General features: G+C 42.6%; 5 protein-coding genes across 6 annotated transcripts; 2 read left to right on the top strand and 3 right to left on the bottom strand.

The window, feature by feature from the left end:
• Positions 1 to 214: 214 nt before the first annotated feature.
• On the bottom strand, positions 215 to 1,979 carry LOC120426527 (uncharacterized). Its single transcript, XM_039591296.2, has 2 exons — positions 1,010 to 1,979; positions 215 to 938 (listed from the first exon to the last, which is right to left on the bottom strand). Exons 1-2 carry the CDS (start codon positions 1,886 to 1,888, stop codon positions 216 to 218), a joined length of 1,602 nt encoding a protein of 533 aa, XP_039447230.1. The 5' UTR covers positions 1,889 to 1,979; the 3' UTR covers position 215.
• A 4,469-nt stretch (positions 1,980 to 6,448) lies between these two features.
• Positions 6,449 to 7,107, bottom strand: LOC120426522 (ragulator complex protein LAMTOR5-like). The gene is made up of 4 exons (XM_039591291.2): positions 6,940 to 7,107; positions 6,818 to 6,879; positions 6,642 to 6,756; positions 6,449 to 6,581 (listed from the first exon to the last, which is right to left on the bottom strand). The coding sequence occupies exons 1-4, from the start codon at positions 6,972 to 6,974 to the stop codon at positions 6,527 to 6,529; spliced, it is 267 nt and encodes an 88-aa protein (XP_039447225.1). The 5' UTR covers positions 6,975 to 7,107; the 3' UTR covers positions 6,449 to 6,526.
• A 114-nt stretch (positions 7,108 to 7,221) lies between these two features.
• Positions 7,222 to 12,782, top strand: LOC120426523 (uncharacterized). 2 transcript variants are annotated; one of them, XM_052710956.1, is made up of 13 exons: positions 7,222 to 7,418; positions 7,489 to 7,873; positions 7,934 to 8,092; positions 9,721 to 10,076; positions 10,138 to 10,351; positions 10,410 to 10,499; positions 10,558 to 10,826; positions 10,883 to 11,199; positions 11,253 to 11,414; positions 11,474 to 11,608; positions 11,677 to 11,973; positions 12,030 to 12,219; positions 12,277 to 12,782. In XM_052710956.1, the coding sequence occupies exons 2-13, from the start codon at positions 7,657 to 7,659 to the stop codon at positions 12,469 to 12,471; spliced, it is 2,601 nt and encodes an 866-aa protein (XP_052566916.1). In that variant the 5' UTR covers positions 7,222 to 7,418; positions 7,489 to 7,656; the 3' UTR covers positions 12,472 to 12,782. The 2 variants fall into 2 exon arrangements, with proteins under 2 accessions (XP_052566916.1, XP_039447226.1); XM_039591292.2 differs by having other exon boundaries at positions 7,222 to 7,873.
• A 1,677-nt stretch (positions 12,783 to 14,459) lies between these two features.
• On the bottom strand, positions 14,460 to 17,062 carry LOC120426529 (transcription factor grauzone-like). The gene is made up of 6 exons (XM_039591298.2): positions 16,836 to 17,062; positions 15,548 to 16,773; positions 15,298 to 15,486; positions 14,988 to 15,238; positions 14,834 to 14,931; positions 14,460 to 14,771 (listed from the first exon to the last, which is right to left on the bottom strand). The coding sequence occupies exons 1-6, from the start codon at positions 16,956 to 16,958 to the stop codon at positions 14,574 to 14,576; spliced, it is 2,085 nt and encodes a 694-aa protein (XP_039447232.1). The 5' UTR covers positions 16,959 to 17,062; the 3' UTR covers positions 14,460 to 14,573.
• Positions 17,063 to 23,548: 6,486 nt separating this feature from the next.
• Positions 23,549 to 26,384, top strand: LOC120426530 (60S ribosomal protein L3). Its single transcript, XM_039591299.2, has 6 exons — positions 23,549 to 23,568; positions 23,934 to 24,126; positions 24,351 to 24,519; positions 24,899 to 25,034; positions 25,356 to 25,745; positions 25,961 to 26,384. The coding sequence occupies exons 1-6, from the start codon at positions 23,566 to 23,568 to the stop codon at positions 26,315 to 26,317; spliced, it is 1,248 nt and encodes a 415-aa protein (XP_039447233.1). The 5' UTR covers positions 23,549 to 23,565; the 3' UTR covers positions 26,318 to 26,384.
• Positions 26,385 to 26,810: the final 426 nt, after the last annotated feature.

Below are 26,810 nucleotides of genomic sequence, written 5' to 3'. Positions count from 1 at the left end.
CGACTCTTCATGCTTTTTGAGTCTAAAATTCTCATAAAAATGCTACGTCATTTGTGAATGACGCCTAAGAATAAGCATAACAAATGGAAGAAAAGAGTACTGAATTGCGATGCCAGAGCCCGGTGTATTTCTTAGTTTAAAACGTATTTTATGTAATTCTTTGTTTCTCATGTACAGAAGAGAACAACAATCAATAAAGCAGAAAAATAACAAAATTAATTTTCATCAACATCGTCAGCGCCCTCGTCCTCATCATAGTCATCCTCGGCGTCGTAATCCTCCGAATCATCCTCGCCAGAATCGAAACCGGACCAGTCCGAATCGCACCGCTTGATTCGAATCTTCTTGTCTGCCTCCAGCTGATCGAGAACCTGATCCGAAAAGTCTGCCTCCAATTCCTCCAGAACTGGACAGTAACGTTGAATGTACTGGGCAGACTCGTCGGTGACGCCACGGATGGAAACAAGCGACAGTTTCTTCAAACGGCGCAGTCGCTTGCAGGCCACGAGCACGTGCTCATCTTCCAGAGATTTAATCCACGACAGATACAGATCCTCCAGCAGAGGGCTGTGGCCGAAAAGCGAAACCAGCAGATCGGCATCGCAAGTGATATCCTCCAGGGACAAGACCTTCAAGCTGCGGAAATGTCTGGTAACAGAGATTTCACGTTTGCCAAGGCGACAGCCGCTCAGGTAGATTTGGGCAAGTTTCTGCGAACGCTGAAGATACTGGAACAGATCCTCCGTTTCCACGTCATTTAGACGGAACTGCGTGAGATTGGGGCTCTTGTGGGCCAGAAAATCAATCTTGCTGTCCGCAGTGATCTCAAGAACCTCCAAGCCCGGCATTGCATCGAGGAACGATACTTCCATGTCACCGTGAAGGGTCAGCGAGAGGCGCTTTAGGTTGCGCAAGACTCTGCCAGTCTCAACAAGAAACTGCAAAGAAAAAAAAAACACAGAGATGTTATTTTATTCGATAAGAAAAATATTCGGACGGTTGATCTTACCTCTGATTGATTGGCAGTCATCGTGAGTTGTTCAAGCTGCTGCTGCACCTTGCAGAACTTGGTCCACTGTTCCAAATCCTGCGGAAAGCGTACATCAAGTTGCAGTTCCTTCAGCCGCAACTGGTTCATCTTGCCGAGTTCCGCCAGGACATTTTTTCCTCGTGGCAGATGAAGGCGCTGCAGAGAGCTTTGGAGCGTTCGGACAGACTGAAGAATTTCCGCTTCGTTCTTGTGAATAGCCACGTCGAGTCGAAGGACCTTCAGGGAAGGGAACTTATGCTCAAGACCGACCAAAATGTCTTGATGGTCCTTGTCCTCGTAACGAAGGTGAAAAACAGCAAACATTTCCAGTCGGTTCAAGCGTACGTTCGTGTCTCCGAAACCGGCGCCGGAACCGGACAGCAGCACTTGAAACATGATCAGTTTCTTGAGGTTCGGCGCTTGCTGCAACATCCAGAGCAAATTCTCAGCGCTGATTTGGCCGAGACCGATTTGTAACTCCGTCAGCTTCATGGCGAAGGCAGGCCACCAGGACTTGACCGCACCGAGACCAGCGATCGCGCACTTGTGGAACAGGACTTTGATGGCCTTTGGTGGCAAATTCTCCGGGACGTAACCATCCTCCATGGGCAAGACTCCCTTGGGCTGCTTGAACTGGACATAGAATCGGCCCATAAGCGACGGGCTGGACATAATAATATCACTCCAACGTTGGCAAATCATCCGCAACTGAAGCAGCTGCGATCCAGGAATGAAACGAAAAATGTGCTCCCAGATTTCCGCTGGAAACTGTGGCTCGGTACCGGAATTGGTGGCTTCCATCTTAGCTCGCTTTGGCTCGTGGTCAAAGTCGGAAAGATACGCACTGCTGCTGGCCATCCTAAATCCAAGAGATCTCGGTACAGCTATCGGACTTAAAAATCCCAAAAATCAGTTACTGATTTTGGCGGTTTTTTATTGTTTACTTACAACGATTTTTACCCTGTACACTGTGACTGAAAAATGTACCTTGTTTTCGTCGTTTTTGCACCTTTTCATACACTCAAAATAGAGGAGAAAAGCAACTCGCGACAAAATTTTGAGGCTAGGAATTTTGACAGGTATGATTTTCATAAAGTATTCGCCTCCTTTTCTCTCCCACAGAAAACCTGGGAACGAGGTAGCTGTCAAACTAGGCCAAAATGTTAGTCACTCACAAAATGAACTTTGAGTGATTTGAGTTCATTTCAGGTTCTCTATAAAGGAGCTACATTGTCCTAAGTTTTCTGTGGGAGAGAAAAGGAGGCGAATAAGGCTTTCTAGTCAGAAATTTACCAACACATTCAAAGTATGTTTACATTACAGCTGGACGTTTGTTTGCATCAGGTTTCCTATCTCTTTCTAGCAAAAGTTTTTTGACAGGCGACTTCTAGCTGGTTTTTTTTTACTGACCGCCCGATATGTCAGCCAACATACTTCGCAGGGCTGTGACAGCTACAGCTCGATCATTGTTTGCATCAGGACACTGTGACGAGGAGTTCGTCATTTTTGAGTTAAATTATATTTTTTTCACTGGGCCTAGAAAGCCTTATACTTTATGAAAATCATACCCGTCAAAATTCCTAGCCTCAAAATTTTGTCGCGAGTTGCTTTTCTCCTCTATTCACAAACTTATTTTTACATATAAGTACCAATCAGAGCACGAGAACTGTCAAAAGAAGGTATTGTCCGTTTCTTTCAAAGGTACACGCCGCGCGGCATTTCAGAATGTGCCGCAGACATTGTTGCCAGCGATTTTTTACACTTTTGGTGCAATAAAAAACATACCCGGCAACAATGCCATGCAATTTAAAGAAGAAGATAAACAAAAACAAAACGCGCAGTATGGGATTTGACAGCGCGCATTTGCCGAAAGTGCGGCGCGTCGTTTCGAGGCTGGTATATATCAAGGCTGTATATCATAGGTACTCGCGATCTTGCTTTGCATTAGTGTGAGTGCATGGCTCCGTGCCACTAAAACCAAAACAATAACAAACGAACAATGGACCGTGCCAGGAAAACCAAAACATAAACAATGTCAGTGTCAGTGGAGTGAGAGAGTCAGAGATAACGATTTTGACAACCGCACTACTACACACTCAATCGCGAGTACCTTAGGTAGAAAGCCATGGGTATATATTCCCGTAAAAGACACGCGGCATGACAAAGTAGCTGTCAAACTAGGCCGAACTGTTAAAGTCACTCACAAAATGAACTTTGAGTGATTTGAGTTCATTTCTGACGTCACGATTTTCTCCTCTATACCTGGTAGGGGGAGAGGGGGTAATAGCCACCCCCGGGGCAAAATGCACCCCCTGCTTTTCTCGGTATTTGGAAGAATTTTTCGGGAAAAAAATCATAGAAATTGGAAGCTTAACATTGCTAAACCATGCTGGAAAAAATTAAGCATCTTAGTATAAAAACAGCTGTGTTTTCATCTAATTTTCATTGAACTTTCATTATGATTTTTGGACAATATAAAAAGCATTTATTGTTATTGTAAGTGTTGAGGTATATAATTTTTGCCATAATCTTCACTATTCTGTAGATAGATGAGTCCAAAAACATCAAAAAATGCATTTTTAATTTAATTTTCTGCAAAAAGCGTGGCCGGGGCAAAATGCACCGCTGTGAAGCTCCTTTGTAAACAGCGGTGTCATCTAGTGGTGACTAGTGAAAACTGCTTTACCCGGTGCATTTTGCCCCATGTTGTGGTGCATTTTGCCCCGTTGTTGTAGTGCATTTTGCCCCAATGTTGTGGTGCATATTGCCCCGCATGGTTATTTGAAATGAATCAAAAATGTTTTAAAAAATTTGATATTTTCGAACAATTTTGAGGTTTTTAAAGACTTTTTACACATGGATGACGAAGAATAATGGTTGTTTTAGAACATCGAACAAAATTCTTCCACAGTAATGTTGTGATGGTTGAGAAATCACAGTTTTCCCTTAGGGGGTGCATATTACCCCCTCTCCCCCTACAAACTTTTCCAGAAAACATGCAGACTCTCATTTGGAGCAATGCGGCAACCGCATCTGGCGTGAATCTCGAGCGTAAACACGCACTGAAAACCCAACCGTGGTAGTTGCTACCATATTGTCGGGTTAAATTGAGAACACGCACCGACGTATTTTTGCTAAAAACATTCCGTGCTTGGATTGACTGATAAACGCAGTCAGTTTTACTATGTCGAGAGCGGTATGGTAATTTTAACCCTCCAATATGGAGAGAATGATAATGATTTCGTAATTGCTACCATGCAATTATGTGGAAGTATGGTACATTTTACCATATTTGCGTTTACTTTTACCAAAAAGCCACAGTTAATTTAATAAGCAGCATTTTTAGCAAATGTTCTTAAAACTACCATGGTCGGGCTTTCAGTGCGGCCTTCTGAGGTTATGCCAAAGGTTATGCAATTAATCACCCTTTTTTGCATCTACTAAAATCTGTTTCATAGCATAACATTTCAAATACTTCACTACACTGAATAGTTTTCAACAGGATCTTACTAGACCCCAAAACGGATTGAATAAGGCTAATCTGACCAAGATCAGTTCAGCCCGAGGATGTGAAAGACAATAGTTTATAGGACCTTTTCAAGAAAAACTCTAGAAGAGTATTCTAACCTGACCAGCTTATTTATTTTTTCTTCCAGCTCTTTTTTTGGGTCTGCTTAGTGCTGCCATTTGTGACGAAATTTCGCTTCGTTTTTTGATGGCGCTTGCTTATTATTTACATGTTTCGGGATTATTGCGCGTATTGAGAAATAATCAGTTTTGGTGATTATCTTGAGGGGGTCTCAAATATAGGAGCGCAAGAAGTTTTTCAATTAATCGCAGCAATCGTTTTGATTTTCACTTTACATCGCTGTCAGTTCAGCTCAACTGTTTATGCTATTTTTTCGTTCTGATATTTTTTTTCAAATATGATGAGCGTTTTTAATGGAAATAATAAATATTTAAAATTAAAAATATAACTTTTTCCTTCTATTGCAGGGATCATGCTTGATATGAAATTGTGTTTCCATCTAGAGGCTACTTCACAACAGCGTTCTTTTTATCATGAAACGCAGTTAGAGGGATGTGGTTGAGACTTTGTTATTTTTTTGTTTGCCAAAAACGGATTCCGAATGTGACCACCGGGGAATATGGGAACCGGCCAGGAGCCGAACTTATACACTAAAGACACTCTTCATTCAAAATCAACAAGTTTTATACGTCGCATAGCTAGTTAACCGACGAGTTAACTCTGTTTCTTAGATAAGGTTCCGGATGTAGCCACCGAAGACCGTGGCACCGGTTCCGATGTTCCAATCTCATGGATTTATTTTTGCTATTCTAGATATAAAAATGAAGTCAAAATTCTTGACAAATCTGGACCTTTCGGTGGACCGTATCCTGGCCACCGGTCTGTGCGGTGATTTTTCATCAGATTCTGTTTTCTGATACTTAAACATAGCTTTTGATGGTTTACGTGGAACCAGAGAGAAGCACTCTTTGGTAGAACAATGTTTCGGTAAATTTTTGATCATTTTCCCACATTAACCCATTGTCTTTCGCCATTTAGCGTCATCAAAATCAAGGCCGACATCTCTCAAGCCGCGGACCTTAACCGTCAGTAAGTGTCCCCTCTAAGCATGCCCGGATTAGCGTATGAGAGGGCACCAAGTTCTGCAACGATGGGGAAACCTGCCCTACGGAGCCAACAATGCCCGCTGTGCGTCCATCCGACCCGGTACCCGGTTCCATAAAGCCGCCCGAAAGGTCTCAGAACCGTAGATTCCGCCACCGGAAACCAGACAACCGCAGCCAAAACCAACCAGCAATCATCAGCCAGTAGAAAAAGTCCCTACGATCATCTCAGATTGACAGTCAACAATTATTTTAAAAATTTGTCTAAGCCTACTTTCCTGTCATCTCTAGGTTTTCCAGGACTTTCCCATTGCGACGATATCTTTCTGCGGCGATTAATTGGAGCGCAGGATTCTAATTTTTCTCGAAATTATTAATATTTTTCAATCTAACTAATGTGCAAAAGAACATGTTGTCGAAAGCTGGGAGCAGTTTTGTATCGAAAGCGCTGTGAAAAAGTAAGCGAAAGTTGAAAGTTGATTTTGAAGATATTCATTAAGCGGCTAAATATAAATTTTGATCGAAAGGGCATTTAATTTGATCTTTTTGGCCAGTTAACGGCATAATTGGCTTGCTGTTTCTGGTCAGGTAAGTTTATGGTCTAAATAGTGTTTTTGGAGTTTTAAACGAGCATCAAACCTTCCATATGGCGAAGATAGGTGTTTGATTTAAAAGGGTATATTTCCCCTACATGGCCCTATTTGAAATTTTGTCTTTTGAAATGTTGGCGATTTGAGTTTTAATTTTAGACTTTTTTCACATTGATATTCATAAACAAAATAAGCTTTATTTTCTTATGCGACTTTGAACTGATATTGTTTATTAATTTATAACATAGTACATAAAAAAAAGACATTCTGAAATCTATTTTTGTTTGTATACAGCTCCTGTCAAACCATTTTTGTGAATTATGCAAACCCTGAAATGCAAAAAAAAAACTAATGCACACGATTCACAAGCCTTAATTTGATTTTCTTACTTGTCCCCAGCCTCCAATGATACCACTGGGGCATTACAGTTTGGATCCAGCTTTGCAGCTTGTTCTGATATGGCCACAATGATCCCGGCGGACTTATCCGATGCCTTTCCTCGTGCTGCAAATTTGTTTCCGTTTGGTTTGAGAGCTGAGTTAGTTTAGTAATTGTGTGAACCTACCTCCGATACAGAGCCCTTGATTATTCGCCAGAAGACATCCGACATGTGCGGGGTTTGCCATTCTAGAAAAAGAAATCACAAACTAAAATTTCAATTCTTGCAACAAAAAAGCTACGCTTTACACTTTATCCAAGATTTGGTTTACGTGATCCTCCATTGCACAGAAATTAGTCAAAATAACAAACTTACTAATTTATTTCCTTTAAAATGATAAGATACAGAACTGAAGCAGTTCTTGTAAACAATTTTTTGCATTGAATGGATTGAATGACACAAACTTATTGATAATCGAAAACGTCAAATTATGCGTAAAAGTGTGTGCATGATCTACGCGGAAAAATACTGCTTCAGTTAATCTACGCCCTTTTAGTGTGTATATTTTTGCCGAAATCTGTGTACTTGGGTTTTACAGTGTAACGCAAACCTCATAACGTCACTGTTTGGATTTCTGAAGCGAACGAAGTTTTATTTGTGAAAATCTCCTTAATTAACAAAAGATTTCGAAGCAACGCGTTATAAATTTACTAATTTAGTGAATAGTTCAAACATTAACATTTATCTTCAATCCATTTCGTTGAGTATCATCATAAACTAAAAAAAAGTAAATATTTACGACTGACCTGTGCGATACACGCTAATAATTTATAACTCTATTGTGGACCAATCGGCAGATGTTTAAGTCACGGAGTTAATAACACGGAGAAAAAACAGAGGAAAATTAGCACAATAATTGAATTAAATTCAATTTGGTTGGCTTTTGTAAACAGAAAGCTAAAACAAGTTAAATCTGTTGTGTGTTTTTTTGCCCTTAAACACGAAAATCACGTCTCTAAACAAACATGGAGAAACGAGACTACGGTAACTATTTGCGGTGTGTAGTTCCGTCTTGTCTACAGAAGCGAGAGCCCGGAATTTCTTTTCACCTGTTCCCTGATCGGAAAAAGGACCCCGCGCGATTTCAGTATTGGCTCGACGCCCTCAGATTAGAGAAAATACCGTCGACTACTGCTAAAATTTGCAGTAAGCATTTCAACATTGAAGATTTTCATCCAATCAGTGAGTCACGTAACATACCTTTTTTAAGCTGCCTTTGATTAACCATATTATTTTTTTAAGAACTGTCAGATCAGCGAAAGTTTATTCTAATCGATGGTGCTGTTCCCATACAAATCGAAGGCGAGGAATTGCTTGCTCAACCGAAGATAGAACGGTTACAACAGAAGAAGTCAAACGCTAAAGTTGAACGGATAGGCTGTTCAGAACAAACTGGTCCAGGTAATTACAGTTAAAAGGCCAATACGCACCTCCCAAGAAAAGATGACAAGAAATAGCTTTATACGAACAGCAGAACAAAGGAGAGGGAACGATGTCTTGGGGCTTTTCTTCACACTCTTGTTTGCTTTCGCTGCCGATGCTGCCCATTTGAAATTTTCCTTGACCGGTTCCTTACCAAGTGCGTATACCGCTTATCGCTTTGATTGACCCCCATTCTTCACTGCAAATTATGGTGTTCGATTTCAGTTAATATTTACTGAAAACTGCACTGCTGACATTTTCAGTTAGTTTTTCGCTGAACATCAGTTAAAATTTGTATGGAGCTGTCAAAGTTTTCTGAAATTTCAGCAAGTTTTCGTTTACTGAAAATTTCAGTAGTGCAGATTTCAGTAAATTTAACTGAATTCAGTAATGAGAAATTGGTGTGTTGGGAGATGCGTATAAGCCTATAGAATAAGTTCATAAGTTGATAAAACAAAAAAAATGGAGCCTGACATTTCAAAAGGGCACATCAGTTTTTTAAACAATAGTGCATCCCTTTCACTCGAATGACAGTTTACATTAGGTGTGAAAGGGACACACTCTTGTCTAAAAACAGTTATGTGTCCTAATGAAATAGCAAGCACGAAATAGTTCACACACACTAATGGCATTCGGCCTGGAATTAGGCCTGGACACTGTTTGTTTGTTTTTTTTAGTTGTTAAAAATAATCTACAACATTTTGCGTAGAAGCAACCCTTGGTTTCTTCAATTCCACAAAATGCTTTGTTCAAACAAAAGTTGCCTGACGTTTAGCGTTGATTCAACTAAATTCTTGAGTTCAAATCAACAAAACGTTTTGTTGACTCAAATGTGCTTTTTTTTCTACGCGTGACAGCTACATTTTGACGTTCAATTGGGTACTAAAGCCCTATGTCAATTTTTATGTACAACGGTAAAAAACACGATTAAAAACCATTTCTGATCACTTTTTTTTTCATTTTAATGCATTTTTTTTTTTTGACAAGACAACATTTTTTCGATGGATCAACTATGGTCCCCTCGGAACAAGCTGTCAAGTAGGAGCTTTTCTGTCAAGAAGGACCGCGAGGTTAATTTTTCAAAATTGATTTAAAAATCCATTTTAAACTCTTTATGGTCGTACAAAGGGTCATTGTACTCAGAAAAATAAGCTTTATCGCTGTAAACAATAATATCAGTAATCTAATCTGAATTTTAGGACCCAATTCTGCGTGTTGAAAATTCTACACTGAACACTACAAATCATGGGTAGTTGCTACCATATTGTAAGGTTACATTGAGAACACGCACTGACGTATTTTGCTAAAAACATTCCGTGCTTGGATTGACTGATTAACGCAGTCAGTTTTACTACCAATTAACATGGTCCGAGACATGGTCAGGTTTTTGTAGAAGTTCGAGTTGGTTGGTTGCATCCTTTTGAATAGTTACTCTTGTTAAATCTAACCAAGATTCTTTTTGGGTAAACACTCCTCAACGTTGAGTACTATCTGTAAGTGTGTAAAAATAGTGCTTTGATAAGTTCGATTAACGTGTACTCGCCAAAATATTATTTTACTTCAGCTTCAAAAAGTAGAATATCTTCCCGTTTCCGGTTTTATTTCAGACTTTGCCCGTTGTTCCGTTGAGATCTCGAACGTGATGCCTTCGTGTGCGCTGGGATGCTACACAGACGGCCAAACCGTCTTCTTCGACATTCCGATGTCCAAGAAGCAGAAGCTGTGCACGATCCGAGCGAACCGCTGGAAGGCGGCATTGAAGATTGACGCATCCCGGCCAAACCAGAATGGGCGCGTTTGCAGCGAGCATTTCTTCCTGAAGGAACCGGCCCACCTCGAGGACCAGGACAATCCCGATTGGGTGCCCTGGCTGAAGCTCAATCCAAGGGTTCAAGATGACCCGGTTCAGGTTCAGCACCGGATGCAGCAATATTACGAAAAATGGCACACGTTTGGCAAGCAGGTTCGCGGGTTTAGCTTTGTCATTGAGAAATGCAAGAATTGATTTTCTTTTATTATTTTAGATTTGCTGCATAACTTCCTGCTCGAGCAGCAACGAAAAGCAAAATCTGACGGTGCCGTTGTTTGACTTCCCGGCCCTCGACACGACCAGTTACACGCGGCGTGTCCTGTCCGAGAGGCGGCTGCTTACGTGGATTCAGATCATCCAGCAGCCGGATTTGTGGAATCGGTACGACATTCATACGCTGAAAATTTGCGGCAAACACTTTAGAAGCGGTTAGGATTTTTGGGGGTTTTGAAACGAGTCAATCTTCCTAATGATTATCACTTTTAGGACAAATGGCCGAACTGACCGATGTGGAAAATATTGATTGGATTCCGACTCGGGGACTGTCGCGATCGGTGAAATTTACTGATCACATTGGTAAGATCACGATTCGACATGGCCAAATAAACGTTACTGCGAATGCTCTACTTTTTAGCTCATTTCGATTTGCAGAACATTGCCGCGTTGGCTTCGGAAGACTCTGAAAGTTACGCAGCGCGCGTTGAAGATGCCATTTCTAGCGACGAGGACGTCAGGATGGTTCAACCGAAGCAGCAAAAGGTGGTCGCAGTAAAACGACCTCCGCCAACTCAACGCAAGCCGCAGATTAACGTCGGATTCAAGTGTATTCTCTGCCTGGGCAATGCCGCCCTCAAACCTTTGACCCCAGTCGATCAGGTGGCCCTCGATGAGTTCTTCAAAGATGTTGGTACAATTCTCACTGGTCTTGAACTCGATGATAATGTTGGATTTTTTTCCAGAAACTTTGCGTGAAGTCAGAACTGATTTGTAAAAAGTGCTGCAAACACATCACCGACTTCCACTCGTTTCACGTGTCCATCCTGAAGATCCAAGACGGTGCCGTAACGCGGAAAATCAAAAACATCATCCCTGTGCCGAGCGCAAAACCGGCGCCAGCTGCTACGATAAAGAGGGCCGAAACTCTGTTTACGGTGTGCGCGCCGGACACGTTTACGTGCAACATATGCAAGGCAACGTTGGTTGGTAAGGAACTTTTGAACAAGCATCTGTACGCGCAGCACAAGGTGAAAATTAACTGCAAGCTTTGCAAAACCAGGTATGTAACCGCTAGTCTCATCCCAATACGAAATTAGCAACGCCATCTTTCAGCTTCACTCCGGAAGGATACGCCACGCATCGGAAAACGTGCGTGCCGTCTAAGCCTGCTCAAGTCGTCAACCCAACCGTTGTGGCACCGAGCAAGACTCCGATTACTACAGCGGCTCCCAGCATTTCCCAAGAGAAATATTCTTGCTACATTTGTGCCCAGTTGTAAGTACAAGTTGGTCAGTGAATTTAGTCAACGCATTTGTATAATGATTTTTTTCTAGTTTTACTCCGGACGAGATGCGAGAGCACATCAAAACGCACAACGACGTGATAAAAGGCGGTGGCGTTCGGTCCCGAGTTGCCGCCCGGGTTGTGTTTGACGAAAGCTTCGAATCGTGCAAGCGGTGCAATCGAGCGTAAGGCTATTTCCGTTTTAGAATGGACCAAATGTTATTCCTTCAACACAATTCTCATCCCCTTGCAGAGTTCACATAAACGATCGCGAATGCCACCAGCGACAGCACGACGAAGAACGGGAACGACTGAAGGAACTGATCGCGAAACAGCAGGCCAGCAACGGGTACAAATGCGCCCTCTGTCCGGTGAGTTTCGCCACTGCGGCTCAACTGGAGAATCATCGAGAAACCCACCAGAAGCACACCTGCCGAGAGTGTAACAAAGAGTTTGGGCAAATTCAACAGTTGAACAATCACAAAAGAGAGTTTCACGGAACTCAGCTAACCGGCGAAAACATGACCGAGTGCCCCCACTGCAGCAGTTTGTAAGTTTTGATCAGTTAACGCAAACGCAATTTGATCGTTTGATTTGATTCCACAGGGTAAGCGCAGCGTCGTACAAAGCCCACGTGGCCCAAGAACACGACTCCATCCAGATCGCCTGTGAGCTGTGTGGCAAGCAGGTGTTTCGGATCGCGCTGGAAAAGCACCACGAATCGTCCTGCACCGAAGACGACCCGATCGTTCCGTGTACAGTTTGCGGCAAAATGATGCATTCGTCCGAGATTAAGGTTAGCTCAATCAACGCTGATGAAACAAGTTTATCACGACGACGATCTTTCTTGCAGCAACACGTCGATGCGGTCCACCGTAAGAAGACCGCGCAAAAGCAGCCTGCCGCGAACGTTCCCAGCGCGGAGGTGCACGCCACTAGTCAGCTGGACGATTTGATCGAAGAAGATTTCATGGAGGAGCGCCTGGAGGACGAATTTCAGCCGGAGGAGTACGCCGACTCGGTCTTTCGGGATGATGAACTGATGTAGTCATGCAATTTTATAGGGATACGAGCACGAAAGGTGAATATTTCTTGCACATGTTATATCACGGCCAATGTGTTCGTTGTAAATGTGAGCCAACTTTCCGAATGCTCGCTTGCCAGCTCGTGGTTTATCCTTCTCCGCCTTACATTGTTCTCATGCACGTACGCCGTCAAAGATCGTCCTTCGCGCTCGCCGTTCGAAAACCTCGAATCCAACCATCTCCGCTTCCCGCTTCAAATCGGTGTACCTCGTAGCCACCTCCTCGAACGTTCTTACGAGAATGACCATGTCGTCGGCATAGCAGATTAACTTGTTGGGCCGGTTGATAATCGTGCCCCGCATGTTGAAGCCCGCCCACCTCATAACGCCTTCAAGCCCAATGTTGAAACAGAGGCCGGAGATACCGTCGCCTTGTCGCAGTCCCTTGCGCGATTCGATCGGGTCGGACATCGTTGATTTCAAGCCGGTCTCGTACATGATCTTCTTTAGCTCTCCGCGATCGATCTAGTCGTACGCGGCTTTGAAATGAAATGAAATGAACAGGTGGTGCGTCGGCAGCGTGAGAAGGATGTAATTTACGTAACGATTGTGTGACGGCGTACCCAGCTTGCTCAGCAGGTGTCGCACCTTGGCGGCATCGTCCAGGTCGGGCAGCATAGCATGTACCTAGCGAAAGACCAGATACAAAAATAAGCTAGAGTTTTTCGCGACTACACTGAAAGAAAAGCACACAGCAATATCACATGTTTAACACGTGAATCTGCCCCATACGATTTGGCATGTGAATGTCATGTGCAAATCACTTCGAAAATTCTCATCGCGCGACACGGTAAAATTCAAAAGCAAAACACGTTTACTTCATGTGACAACGCTTATGAATTCGCAATGATTTTCTCACTAATGTTAAATGATTTTGTAGTCTAAATTGAATGGTTTTCCAATGGTTATCAGGTGTTCAAAACGACGTGAGGAGTTTTCTTATTTAAAAAAAAAATTACACGGGGTTAATGATAAAAAAGTTTTATTTATATACATAAAAACTTTTTTTATACATTTAAATCACATAATTCACAAATTCACTTCACTTCCAATGCTCCGCTGCGTTGATGAATGTTGACCAGGTTCCAACGGCGTTGTGAAGTTCGTGCATCGAGGCACTCAAGAATACGCCCTGCCGGAGAATCGTCAAGGTCAGATGGTTCGGGAACGGGTGCAAACTGGCCGCAAAAAAAGTGCAACAGAACGGTCAAGCACTTCACGATCCTACAGCTATCCGATCACTAGCCCGCCCTTGATATCCGTGATGAATCTCACCGGCACCGGCACCGCTTGTAAACTTTTGTACGGATTAACAGCTTCGAATCAGAAGCAGATTTCGAAGGAAACCTCTGGTCGGAACCTAATCTTCTGAAACAAAAAAGAAATAATTTGAATTATTTTTAAACAACTTTACTATTTCTCTTGATTTTACCTACCACCGCGCCTAAATATTAAAAGAGACCTAAGTAAACTAGTTGGCTAAAAGCTCGGCTAAAAGATTATTTTTATTCGAAAAGAAAATTCTTCACCAGCCTCGTCCGTGGCGAGTTTTTTTGCCACACGCATTTAAAAAGCAAAACATTTGAATCTAACGTGTTTTTCACTTCAAAATCAAAGGAAATGGCGAATGGGGCAAATCGATGTGAAATTCATTTTAATCTGAAATGAAAAGCATACGAAATAAGAGTGAAGGTTTTTCGTTAATGATCAGCTGGTGTTAAATGATTTTCATATCCATATGACATGCACAGCATGTGCGGGTCAAAGGAAAAGCACGTGACCTTATGGTGTGAATTTTTGGAGACTCTCACGTGAAAAAACACTTGAGTTTGCTATGTTGGTTTCTTTCAGTGTATTGTTGTTGTTGCTAGAGACAGAATGACAATTTTGAGAGCGAAGTCTGACCCGCCTACCTGGATGAAACGGATACGACTAACTCATCTCCGTATTCATTGCCAGTCCAATCCGACTTAAACTTGGAGTTTCTTTTAGTCCTGTTGAGTTAAAATTCTTTGTATAAAGTTAAAAAAAAAATAGTACTCGAAAAACCTATTGCCAACCATAACTTAAGACGGCGCCTCAAGCACCTTAAACTTGATGCCCTCTTCTCGCTGCTGCTGCAGCTCCAGCCACTGCTCGTAGTGGGCCTTTTTGCGGTGCGTGTAGAGAATCGATTGAAAGCTGAACGTCAGCGGACAGAACGTACACTGATACAGAGATTTTCCCGTGTGGGTTGTCATGTGCTCGTTTAGGCGGACTTTGACCTGTAAAAATTAAGATCCGACTTTAAAGTTTAAATAAAAAACAAAGTCAGCTCGTCACAAACCTTAAACACACGTCCACAGATGGTGCAATCAAAGCGTCGAGTGTTGCACGTGTCCGATTTGTGGCTCCATAAATGATGCTTCGATTTGAACATTTTACCTGTTGAAACGAATTTCATGTCAGCTTTTGAACGTGATTGATCTTTAAATAAATACCGCAAACATCGCAAGCTACCGGAGCCTCGGTTGTGTGAACCGAATCGATGTGTTTGGTCAGGATGTACTTGTGTTTGAAGGTGACTCCACAGATGCTGCACTTGACCCGTTCCTTGACCTTGTCCTCGTGCTCGTCCAGGTGTCGGTTCAGCGCAAAATTGCTGCGGAACATTTTCGGACATTTTGTGCACATGAGCGATGGAAGCGTGTGGACGACGCGTTTGTGCGCTTCCAGCGTGCTTTTGCTGAATCTGGAAAGCAGTGAAAGTTTGTATCAAGAAGGATTCAGCGCGATTCGAAAAGTTCTTACGGTTTGTTACAAATGTCGCAGAGCACGTCCTTCACCGCGTGTTTCCGTTCCACGTGGGATTTCAAACTTTTTTCGCTCGTCAGAGCCTTTCCACAGTGCTCGCAACAGAACGTAGCTTCGCCAGGTGCTGCGTGGGCGCCTTCCTTGTGCTTCGGAAGGTTCTGGAAGATGTTTCCGCACACATCGCATCTAAAAAAGAAATTTCAACTAATTTTCATCAAACGCCATACACTCTCTACCAACTACATACCGATACTTTTCCGGATTGAGATGAAAGTCCATGTGGATAACCAGCATTGACCGGATGTTGCACTTTTTCTCGCACAGGTGACACTTTAGATATCCCTTGTCATTGTGCTCATCTCGCATGTGCCTCTTCAAATCCTGCATGTTGTCAAAGTCCGCTTCCGGAACGCTCGGGTCCGTCAACCGACTTACATCGCAGATTTCACACCCAAACCGTTTGTAAAACTCCAACAGTTCCTCGTCTCGGCCGACAATCCGAGCCGTTTTCTCCGCCGGCTTTCGATCGTGGGCCAGCTCGTGCCTGTCGCGCTTCTGTTCCGTTGCGAATCTACGCGGACACAAACTGCACCGAAGAGGCAACTTTTCCTCCAATTCCGGCCGATGGATGCGCATATGTTTGGCCAGTGCAACTTGCTGATCGTTCTGCTTGCCACAAATCTGGCATCTGTACTTGTCCGGATCTTCATGGACCTCCAAATGGCTGATAAAGTTCCCGGGCGTGTAACATCGTTTGTCGCATATCTTACACTTGATATAAGCCGGTTCGTTATGGAACTTTTTATAATGGACCGTGGCATGATAGAATCTATCAAATTCAACCCTTTCCGGGCACAAATAGCATATAAATTCATCAATATGCGCAAACAACTTTGGATCTTTCTTACGCTTTGCTCTTCCAGACTTCGGTGCCACCTCCTCGTCACTGTTAGAATCTTCAATGTCTTCATCGTCGCTTGCAGAATGTTTCCGCTTCCTCTCAGAGCCCTCAATCTTGACCGCTTCCTCACATTCCGATCGGTCACTTGCATCCTCTTCGGACGAAGGACTTTCAGTCTTGTATTCGATTTTAGCATTACTTCGCCTAGTAATTCTTGAAGAAACGGTCGCTTCCTTCCCAGAAACTTTTCCTTTCCTAATCCTGGTTGATCTTCTTGTTGCCTTCGTTTCTTCCAGTGCGTCCTGCGTCAAAAGAGTTTCTTTTTCACCCGCGACAGCAACCGGATCCGTTTTAACCAACTCAAATAACTCCGTGCGATCCTCGTCGCTGGACTCATCGCCAAAGTGATCTTCGGAAGCGCCGAACGGATCATTGTCCAGTAACTCAAGCTTGCCAATTTCATCCTTGGTGCAGTAATGGACTTGCTCCACCTTTTCGTAAAATTGGTGAAATTTGTACAGTGAGTTCCAGCATTCGTCGCAAATTGATTGTTGTTCGTTTGAAGGTGTAACCTTTATAATTCAAAATTATAAATTACAAATTAGTTTTATTTTTTTAAAGGAGTTTGCTTTACCTCGAACCACAAATATTTTGATATGATGGTAGATATATTTTTCTCTACATTGCTCTCAGCAAATATATCCAAGTACAGCGGAGCATACTCCACCAGACACACTTTACAAACATTTTCAGACATTGTTAACTGAACTTTGCCAAAAATTTTATAAATACAACTTCCGAGCTTTTCAAAAAAGTCTAATTTTGTCCACGAAATGTAGAAAATCTACTGCCCTGTTGACTATTTTGAGTTTGCTGCCAAAGTAAATAGAGAACTGTCGTCTGGGTCTAATTTTAAACCAGTTTACAGGAATAGAATACAAAATTGGGTACAATTCAGAACAATCGAAGGACAAAACTGAGTAAATAGTAATTGAGGCACACCTTCTTCAGAGACCCCGCGCACTTACACCAATTCGACGCCAACATTTCAAAAAGCATCATGTACAAACCATGCGTTTTGAGAAAAACGCTTTTGAATGTTGAGCATCCATTTTCAATTCCCATTTTAATATAAAAGCAAAATAAGATGTTCTAATAATAACAAACGATGAAAAACGTTGCTTTCATTGATACTTGATCATCCAAATTCAATAAAACATTATTTCCGTCGTTTTATTTTAGAAAAACAAACATAACTCCTTTTGAAATCACCAACGTCTATATCACCCTGCTGTCATTAAGGGGGACGCTTTGTTATGATTCGTTTTTCTTCGCCGAATGTACATGGCGCTTTGTTCATGTTGCTTTTTTTTCGTCACGAGGTTCATGTAGTCTTTTGTTTGACAGGTTGACAGGGCTATATAAACAGAGACTGCTGATGGCAGAGATTTTGTTTATGTTACTTTATTTAAAATCATGATTAAACAGACTTTACTGAAGTAACTTTTGCTCATTTTTGGTGGAGAGGTAGCTTATTAGGAGTACTTTTAGAATATGCAATAACCCAGAAAGTGTCAAAATGTACATGATGCCTTTTGAAATGTTACCGTCGAATTGGGTACTAAAGCCCTATGTCAATTTTTATGAACAACGGTAAAAAACACGATTAAAAACCATTTCTGATCACTTTTTTTCATTTTAATGCAAAAAAATATATTGACGAGACAACTTTTTTTCGATAGATCAACCACAGACAAGCAGACGGGACACTCGAGTGTCGGACCATCGACCTTCAAAAACGGTTATTTCAAATGCAATTTTGTTTCGGCATCCACTCACCCGGCGCTGATGGCGCTGCTGTCGTGACAGCTCACCCGTCTTTTCTCAGTGTGTGTGATGCTTGTTTTTGTTTTTAAGTTGAGCGTGAGCACGTGCGAGGCAGCAAATGAGAACACAAAAATTTATGGAATTCAGGAAATCTAACGGTGAATCACAATCCAGGCTTTGCAGGAAAAGGTTGGGGCAGCCTTGGCCATAGCTTCTTGCCCCAATATTAACCCGGTAGGCCTGTTCAACTGCCTGCCGATGTCGAGGCCGCTGCTAAGCGCCCGCTACTGCGGAGGAGTCATCTCATAAGGCTTTCTAGGCCCAGTGAAAAAAATATAATTTAACCCAAAAATTAAGAACTTCTCGTCACGGTGTCCTGATGCAAACAATCATCGAGCTCGAGCTGTCACAGCCCTGCGAAGTATGTTGTCTGACATATCGAGCTATCAGTCAAAAAATCCAGCTAGAAGTCGCCGGACAAAAAACTTTTGCTAGAAAGAGATAGGAAACCTGATGCAAACAAACGTCCAGCTGTAATGTAAACATACTTTGAATGTGTTAGTAAATTTCTGACTAGAATGCCTTATTCGGAGCAACCTGCTTATCCTTCGTGGACTGCTGCTCAGATTGCTGCTGCTGGTCGTCCTTTTGGCCTTTTGGCGATGTTGCGCCACTCAATTTTTTTCCACAGTTCAGTTTCTGTGGTTCTGTTTCGATATAAATTTAAGGGCAGCTTTTTTTGGCCTTGCTTTTGTTGTTTGGCGCAACTTAACTGCGCCGTGGACACGTTCCCCGCGGATGTTTCCAAACCTGGGAGAGGAGGAATCTTCGACAGAACTTGGAAGCAACGGGGAGGACCAGTGGTTTGATCTCTATCGTTGCGGTTGTAGTGCGTCGTTGCTGCCGCATGATTTGGCTCATGAGGTTCTGCCATTGGAAACGGAACTGATTCACCGTCATCTTCGACGTTGATTTTTATTTTTTGCATCGGGTACTGACGATCAGCATCAACAAAATTATGTCGGTCAGCTGTTGATGTTTACAATCGTTAAGGCTTGATTGTCTCACTCATACACTGACATGACACATGACAGTAATGGATTTGTATTGGTATGTTTGGGCTGCGCTTCGGCATCAGCTCACCAGGCAGCGCTGGCGTCGCCGTGGTTTGGTAGGGTTGATTAAGGACGATGGATTTCAAAAATAATTTGTATGGAGAGTCACGTCTGTTTGTCTGTGGATCAACCATGGTCCCCTTGGAACGAGCTGTCAAGTAGGAACTTTTCTGTCAAGAAGGACCGCGAGGTTAATTTTTCCAAATTGATTTAAAAATCCATTTTAGACTCTTTGTGGTCGTAGAAAGGGTCATTGTACCCAGAAAAATAAGCTTTATCGATATAAACAATAATACACGCAGAAAAATAAGGCATGTTTGAATCAACAAAACGTTTTGTTGATTTGAAAATCATGATTTTTGTTGAATCAACGCTAAACGTCAAAGCAGCTTTTTCAAAACAACAAAAGACTTTTGTGGAATTGAGAAAATCAAGGTTTGTTTCAACGCAAAATCGGCGTTGATTATATTCAACAAAAATTTTGTTGATTCAAACCTCGTACAGGCTGATTCTACAAAACATTTTTCTGCGTGTATCAGCAATCTAAGCTTCATTTTAGGACCCAATTAATCCCAGTCACGGCGTTCTCGCAGGATTCTTACAGAATTGGGTACTAAAGCCCTGTGTCAATTTTTATGTACAACGGTAAAAAACACGATTAAAAACCATTTCTGATCACTTTTTTTCATTTTAATGCAAAAAAAAAATTGACAAGACAACATTTTTTCGATGGATCAACTATGGTCCCCTTGGAATATGCTGTCAAGTAGGAGCTTTTCTGTCAAGAAGGACCGCGAGGTTAATTTTTCAAAATTGGGTCCTAAAATGAAGCTTAGATTGCTGATATTATTGTTTACAGCGATAAAGCTTATTTTTCAGAGTACAATGACCCTTTGTACGACCACAAAGAGTTTAAAATGGATTTTTAAATCAATTTGGAAAAATTAACCTCGCGGTCCTTCTTGACAGAAAAGTTCCTACTTGACAGCTCGTTCCAAGGGGACCATAGTTGATCCATCGAAAAAATGTTGTCTTGTCAATATTTTTTTTGCATTAAAATGAAAAAAGTGATTATAAATGGTTTTTAAACGTGTTTTTTATCGTTGTACATAAAATTTGACATAGGGCTTTAGTACCCAATTGATTTAAAAATCCATTTTAAACTCATTGTGGTCGTACAAAGGGTCATTGTACTCAGAAAAATAAGCTTTATCGCTGTAAACAATAATATCAGCAATCTAAGCTTCATTTTAGGACCCAATTCTAAGGAGCAAAATTATTCTTACTAGAACGCTGCCATCATCTTGCCAGATCTTTGCAAGAATTCTCAGATAAATCTAGCTCAAATGCAATAACCGGTTCTAGCAGAATCCGGTGAAAGCAACCGGTTTTGTTAGAACCCTGCTAGAATTTTGCTAGAACTATTCTGACAGGCCATCCTGCTAGAATTCTGTAAGAATTTTGCTAGAATTAGACGGCAAATTTTTCTGCTAGAATCCTGCTAGAATTTTGTCGGAATTTTATTGTGGAATAAATTTGAGCTAAATAAAATTTCATTTCGAGCAAAATTTATTTCTCTGTTCATTACAAGTAATTTTCCACATTAATGCCGGTCACACTAACGGTCACATAACTTTTTAATACACCATGGAGGCGGCTGTTCATTCTTCGGTAGCACACTCTGCTTTCTATATTGTCCGAGTAGTCCAGGTTGAGATTTTTAGTAGACGATTTCGTAGCCAATGATGCCGATGGGAGAATCCGAATTCCAGATCCGAGGTCTGGATGTCGCCAAAACTGCAGAGACATGCCTGCAAAGAGCGGAAAATTTGGTTAAGTTTCATCATGCCTAAATCTTTTCGCAAAGTATGCCGGAATTGTGGGAGTGATGTTAACTGCGATGGTGTGTCCGTTGAGATCGACCTTCTAGGATGGACATCCGGTGTGGCCACTTCTTAAGCAGCATAATATCCCTGGCAATTTGAAGAGTGCAGGTTTTTTATTCGCGAAAAAAACACGTCCATCTTGTTCAAATGGTCGAAACTGAAAAAAAAAACGTGCGAAAATTAATCTTGTTGCAACATGATTTGTACCGGTAAAACACCAGCTGATTGCAGTGAGCAGTATTTTTCTACTAGAAAATTCTTGCAAAATTCTTACAGAATTCTGACAGAATCATTCTAGCAGGATTCTTACAGAACCTTTTCTGTAAGAAAATCTCGTATCTGGGAAGGAGTTAATACACTACGGCAAACAAACAAACTCGCACTTTTTGACAGTTTGCCTGCTTTGTTTGTTTGTACAAACGTCAGCCTGCATATATTTTGCCTGGTTTGCGAGTTTTCCGCAAACAAGTTTGCGAGTTTGGCAAACTGTACAATTCGAAAAAGTACGAGTTTGTTTGCGGTAGTGTATTGGCTCCCTCAAATCCGCAACATGGAGTTAAACCTTCTATGCAGTTACTGTGAAGTTCATCATGACACTTCGAAAAGTGCGATTTCTTAGGGCTTTTCTTCGCCCTCTCTGGCTTGCTTTCACTGCCACTGCTGCCCATTTGAAATTGTTCTTGACCCTAGTCTTGACCGGTTCCTTCCGAAGTGCGTGTAGAGCTATCTGAGCCCGATCTCACGCACACTAGCTTACCATTTGTTTTTGCTGGCGGGTACAAATTTTAACCCAAAAACCCTTCGTGTACAACCACGCAATACATGCGCACGTAGATAACTCTATCCCGCTTTAAAAAGATCGTTTGTTGGATTAAAATTTCGTGTCAGTGAATGTACCATTTGTTTTGCTGGCCGGAACAAAATTTAATCTCAATCTTTTTCGTATATACCCTTTCGGAAGTCGCGTTTCAAGATCTTTGGAAACCGATTCGAAACGCTTTATCTTGGATTTTGGTCTGGTCTAGGCGAGGGATAAGACACAGCACCTTCCTGTTCGAACCCTGTAGAAAAAATACCCTTTTGTTCCTAAAATATAATCGGGTTTAGTCGGATGAATCGACTGATGAAATAGCCGACTAATCGGTCAATGTTGCAACATACGCTTATGGAAATTTAACCCAGACGTAAGCCGACTAATCGGTATTCGCAATCAGCCAACTCGACCATACGAAGTTGGCCGATTTGTAGGTAGATTAAAATCACTTTCCCTGGAGAAATCCGGGAACCTGCATCCTAATGAAACTGGCTGATGAATTAACTGCTAAAAAGAAATGGATTACATACCTACAACATTTCGGCAGCTAGTTCAGTCACCTACAAATAAAATTACGAACTGGAAATTATTGTTTATTTTTTAGAACTTCCGGACAAAGTTCCAAATGTTCTGTAATCAAAATTTATTGGATATTTCATAGTAAAACTCACCTCAAAAGATCAAGAAAAAAACAACGACTGTCAAATGAAGCGCCGGGTCTTCTGCTGGCACCGCTACCTCCAAACTTTGGTTCACCACCTTCAAGCATTTAAATTTCACTTTGAAACAACAAACTTCGCTATTTTTCTTAAAAGTGACATTGACCGATTCTTTGACCAATTTGGTGTGTTTCCGTGCATGCCCAACTAAGGCCAATTTAATATGTCGATTAATAGATCGACTGAGATGTTATCATCGACGCATGCGAACTTAGTAGGTTTACTGGTCGGTCGTTTTAGAAGACACCCGATTTCGTTGGCTGATTGCTCAGATTGAGAACTGTCAAACTTTTTACAGGGAAGTTATTGTACTATCAGTACCTAGCTGGACTCGGTCACTGGAAACGACCGGCGGCTCAGTGACCGACGAAATAGGCGGCGGGCCAGATGCGGGCATAAAAATGTCAAAATCTCTTCCCCCCTCACTTCGTCTCACCATCCAGCTGCAGCTTTGTTGACAAACAAACGGAGCACGCGGTCGCATGATGGCGGCATCGAGCCAGAATTAGAGGTGATCATGTGATTAAAAATGAAAGTTTTTTCAAGAAAAAGAATATTTTTCCGACCGAATAAAAAAATTGCGAGCATGTTCAAACAATTATTCCTGATGTCGGAGAAGTGATAAAAAAGCAAAATTTTAATCCATATTTTTCCTATAAATTGAGTTTTTTCACTCCAACTGGGAACCCCTAGGTCTATCCACGATCGTTTCCAATGACCGTGAGAAGATGCCAGAAAATCCAGCTACGAGCTAAATCCACAATAATTTTCTGACAGAAATATTCAAAAATATAAAATTATGAATATCGACCGAAGCGTATAGCACACCTTCTTTTCCACGCTTCGAAGTTGTAGCGACGCTGCGTACCGGGCTCCCGGTCCCGAACTGAGCTGTCAAATTTGAGCGAAACCATTCGACGCAAAGCTTCCTTCAAGCGAAACGCCAAACGTCCTTCTTTTCCGTATCTGTACGTCGAGGAAGTCGGACGTGTACGAAGACAAAATGGTGAGTAATTTAGTTTTTCAACAACGTGGACTTTGTAATTGTTTCAAGTGTTAGTGTACGGAATTCAAAGTGTTGGGCAAACTTTTTTCGGTAAAGTTATCGTTAGTTTCTAGTCGTTTCAATAGTGTTTAAAGCTTTCGGAGTTTGTCATGTAGAAAAATGCCACGCGGTTTTGATCTTTTGTCAATTTCTCGGTTTTAGTTCATGATTTGTTCTTTTGTATACATTTATAATGTAGCTTATTGGTATTTCCGGTATAAATCAATACAAAAAGTAATTTTATCAAGAGTTTTCCTCGTTTTTTCCTCCAAAATGTGCTCATCGTCAAACATAACCTAACTTTTTCTTTCCCTTCCCTTCCACAGTCTCACCGCAAGTTCTCCGCTCCCCGCCATGGCTCGATGGCGTTCTACCCCAAGAAGCGCGCCTCGCGCCACCAGGGCCGCATAAAGGCTTTCCCCAAGGATGACCCCACCAAGCCGGTCCATCTGACGGCGTACCTGGCCTACAAGGCCGGTATGACCCACATCGTGCGCGAGGCCGATCGTCCCGGATCAAGTGAGTTTAGCGTGGGTTGCTTTGTGGTTGAGGTTATGTTTTACCGGGTTGCTGGGATTGGCTGGCACTCTCAACGTGATGATCAATTTTTGTTTACGGTTATTTCTGATTAACCATGATTACAAACCAGTTTAGAACTAGGGCTGTCTGACAAACGAGTAAAATTAATTAGCTGGTTTAATTAATTAGAGAATAGTTGACTAATAGTGATTTCCTTTTCACAGAGATCAACAAGAAGGAGGTCGTCGAGGCTGTTACCATCCTGGAAACGCCTCCGATCGTGATCGTCGGTGCCGTTGGCTACATCGAGACTCCGTTCGGACCACGTGCTCTGTGCAACGTTTGGGCCCAGCATCTGTCCGAGGAGTGCCGTCGCCGTTTCTACAAGAACTGGTATGTTTCTGGAGTTGTTTGTGGCATTTCGTGCCTCGCACATTTGTTCACGAGACTTAAAGTGATGAAGATCTTCTTGCTTTGCAAGATGTCTAAAACACCATGTTTGAAACACTTTCACTGCTGCTTTCCTTCTGATTCAGTCATTGCAAGTCTTGCTGCATTCAAAACCCATTAAACTCGTACTAATAAGTTCCCACAAAAGCTCTTCGATCGTTGTAAGAGAGCTCCAATGGGTCATGTGAGCCAACATTTCGCTGGGAAATATCTGGTGACCATGACGAGAGAAAACGGTTCTCCGCTCGCACTCGAAGAGGGCCTTTCTCTGGTTAGTTTTTTCAAAGACCACGTTTCCGTTCCGTTCTTCCGTTCGATAAAGGCACGTGAGCAAGAAGAAGGCTTTCACCAAGGCCTCCAAGAAGTGGACCGACGATCTGGGCAAGAAGTCGATCGAGGACAACTTCAAGAAGATGATCCGCTACTGCAAGTTCATCCGCGTCATCGCGCACTCGCAGGTAAGACAAACGACTTGTTGACTCTATACTTAACTCGACATCACCTTGGCGGAACTGTTGCCCCCTGGGCGACGGTTCCGTCTAAAATACCGGGGGCCGGCCCTGCCGCTCAATGCACGGCTGTTCCTCAATGTCGAAGAGTAAATTGCCCTTCGGGAGGCGATGGACGGTATATTCCTGATCTTTCGCGTAGCCCCTGGGCTGTGACCGCGTAGATAAACCATACCAGCCACATTTCTTTCCACTCGAAATTCAGATTTCAAGCCACTTGAGGCTCTTGATCATTTTCTAATTTCCTTCCTTTGTTTCCTCCTCGAATAGATCCGTCTGATCAAGCAAGGTCAGAAGAAGGCCCACATCATCGAGATCCAGCTGAACGGTGGAACCATCGAGGATAAGGTCAACTGGGTCAAGGAGCACCTGGAGAAGCCCGTGCCGGTGGCCGATGTGTTCGGACAGGACGAGATGGTCGATTGCGTTGCCGTCACCAAGGGTAAGGGTTTCAAGGGTGTGACCAGCCGTTGGCACACCAAGAAGCTGCCCCGCAAGACGCACAAGGGTCTGCGTAAGGTCGCTTGTATCGGTGCCTGGCATCCGTCCCGTGTGGCGTTCACCGTCGCCCGTGCCGGTCAGAAGGGTTACCATCACCGTACCGAGATCAACAAGAAGATCTACCGCATCGGAGCTGGCATCCATACCAAGGATGGCAAGGTAAAAATCCTTCACAATCTTAAATTATCTCATTTTGTGCTTTTATGATGAAACCTTTTGTAGCCGACATCAATTTAATATACTACATTTCGACGAAAAATCGTGTGTACATAATGATAGGACTGATGCACAAAGTTCAATCTCCCAAAAGCCAACCTGCGCGACAGAGAGCCCCTTAACTAAACCGAGTCCCTTTCCCCTTCCATTTCACACAGGTCGTCAAGAACAGCGCCGCGACCGAGTACGATCTGACGGACAAGACCATCACGCCGATGGGAGGCTTCCCCTTCTACGGTGAGATCAATCAGGACTTCCTGATGATCAAGGGCTGCTGCATCGGAGCCAAGCGCCGCATCATCACGCTGCGCAAGTCGCTGCTGACGCACACCAAGCGCGCCTCGCTGGAACAGATCAAGCTCAAGTTCATCGACACCTCGTCGAAGATGGGCCATGGTCGCTTCCAGACCCCGGCCGACAAGAAGGCCTACTACGGTGTGCTCAAGAAGGACCGCATCCGCGAGGAGAAGGCCCAGGCTGCGGCTGCCGCTGCCGCCGCCAAGTCGTCGGCTTAAGTGTCTGTGTGTATGTCAATGATGTACATTTATGGTTGAGAATACATCTGATGTGAAAAAAATACAGAACTTCAATCTTTGCTTGCTTTAAAAGAAATTCATGATTTTCCGCGTCGCATCCCTTAAAAAATATATTCAGGGTAAAAGATTGCAGTAAAACAAAGGTCTTTGGACAAATCAATAGATATGATGTATAAGTTTTAGTCGGTTCGTGCTTGGTCTGATCTTTTGCGATTGTTGGCCCATTAGGGTGGAATCGAGTTATATGGGAAAATTGAAAAAAAATCCATTCTTTCTCTGTACTTACTAAATGAAGCACTCCGGGTAGTTGTTTCTGCGTAGTATGTTTCGGACGATATTTTTTCTTTCCGGCCGGTCTTTTAACTAAAAGAAAATCAACCGAAAAAATCTGTCACCACAGGCCACAGAGTAAGACAGAGTTCCCACTGCCTCTTGATTTTTGGTGCAACTTGGTGGTACATCGCAGGTGTTA

The sequence above is a fragment of the Culex pipiens genome, chromosome 3, assembly GCF_016801865.2.
Source record: "Culex pipiens pallens isolate TS chromosome 3, TS_CPP_V2, whole genome shotgun sequence".
NCBI lineage: Eukaryota > Metazoa > Arthropoda > Insecta > Diptera > Culicidae > Culex > Culex pipiens.
This window is presented reverse-complemented; position numbering and strand designations above follow the sequence as displayed.

What these genes read in the sequence shown, in the direction of transcription:
- LOC120426527 (XM_039591296.2), bottom strand. Translation starts at nt 1,888, where the DNA reads ATGGCCAGCAGCAGTGCGTATCTTTCCGACTTTGACCACGAGCCAAAG. An exon ending in TGACTGCCAATCAATCAGAG is followed by an intron (nt 939 to 1,009) that starts GTAAGATCAACC and finishes TTTTCTTTGCAG; the next exon opens with TTTCTTGTTGAGACTGGCAG.
- LOC120426522 (XM_039591291.2), bottom strand. Translation starts at nt 6,974, where the DNA reads ATGGAGGATCACGTAAACCAAATCTTGGATAAAGT. An exon ending in AACCAAATCTTGGATAAAGT is followed by an intron (nt 6,880 to 6,939) that starts GTAAAGCGTAGC and finishes TTCTTTTTCTAG; the next exon opens with AATGGCAAACCCCGCACATG. An exon ending in TCATTGGAGGCTGGGGACAA is followed by an intron (nt 6,582 to 6,641) that starts GTAAGAAAATCA and finishes TTTGCATTTCAG; the next exon opens with GGTTTGCATAATTCACAAAA.
- LOC120426523 (XM_052710956.1), top strand. Translation starts at nt 7,657, where the DNA reads ATGGAGAAACGAGACTACGGTAACTATTTGCGGTGTGTAGTTCCGTCT. An exon ending in TGAAGATTTTCATCCAATCA is followed by an intron (nt 7,874 to 7,933) that starts GTGAGTCACGTA and finishes TATTTTTTTAAG; the next exon opens with AACTGTCAGATCAGCGAAAG. An exon ending in TGCAAGCTTTGCAAAACCAG is followed by an intron (nt 11,200 to 11,252) that starts GTATGTAACCGC and finishes GCCATCTTTCAG; the next exon opens with CTTCACTCCGGAAGGATACG.
- LOC120426529 (XM_039591298.2), bottom strand. Translation starts at nt 16,958, where the DNA reads ATGTCTGAAAATGTTTGTAAAGTGTGTCTGGTGGAGTATGCTCCGCTG. An exon ending in CAAAATATTTGTGGTTCGAG is followed by an intron (nt 16,774 to 16,835) that starts GTAAAGCAAACT and finishes TGAATTATAAAG; the next exon opens with GTTACACCTTCAAACGAACA. An exon ending in GGTAGCTTGCGATGTTTGCG is followed by an intron (nt 14,932 to 14,987) that starts GTATTTATTTAA and finishes TCGTTTCAACAG; the next exon opens with GTAAAATGTTCAAATCGAAG.
- LOC120426530 (XM_039591299.2), top strand. An exon ending in GCGTCATCGCGCACTCGCAG is followed by an intron (nt 25,035 to 25,355) that starts GTAAGACAAACG and finishes CTCCTCGAATAG; the next exon opens with ATCCGTCTGATCAAGCAAGG. An exon ending in TCCATACCAAGGATGGCAAG is followed by an intron (nt 25,746 to 25,960) that starts GTAAAAATCCTT and finishes CATTTCACACAG; the next exon opens with GTCGTCAAGAACAGCGCCGC.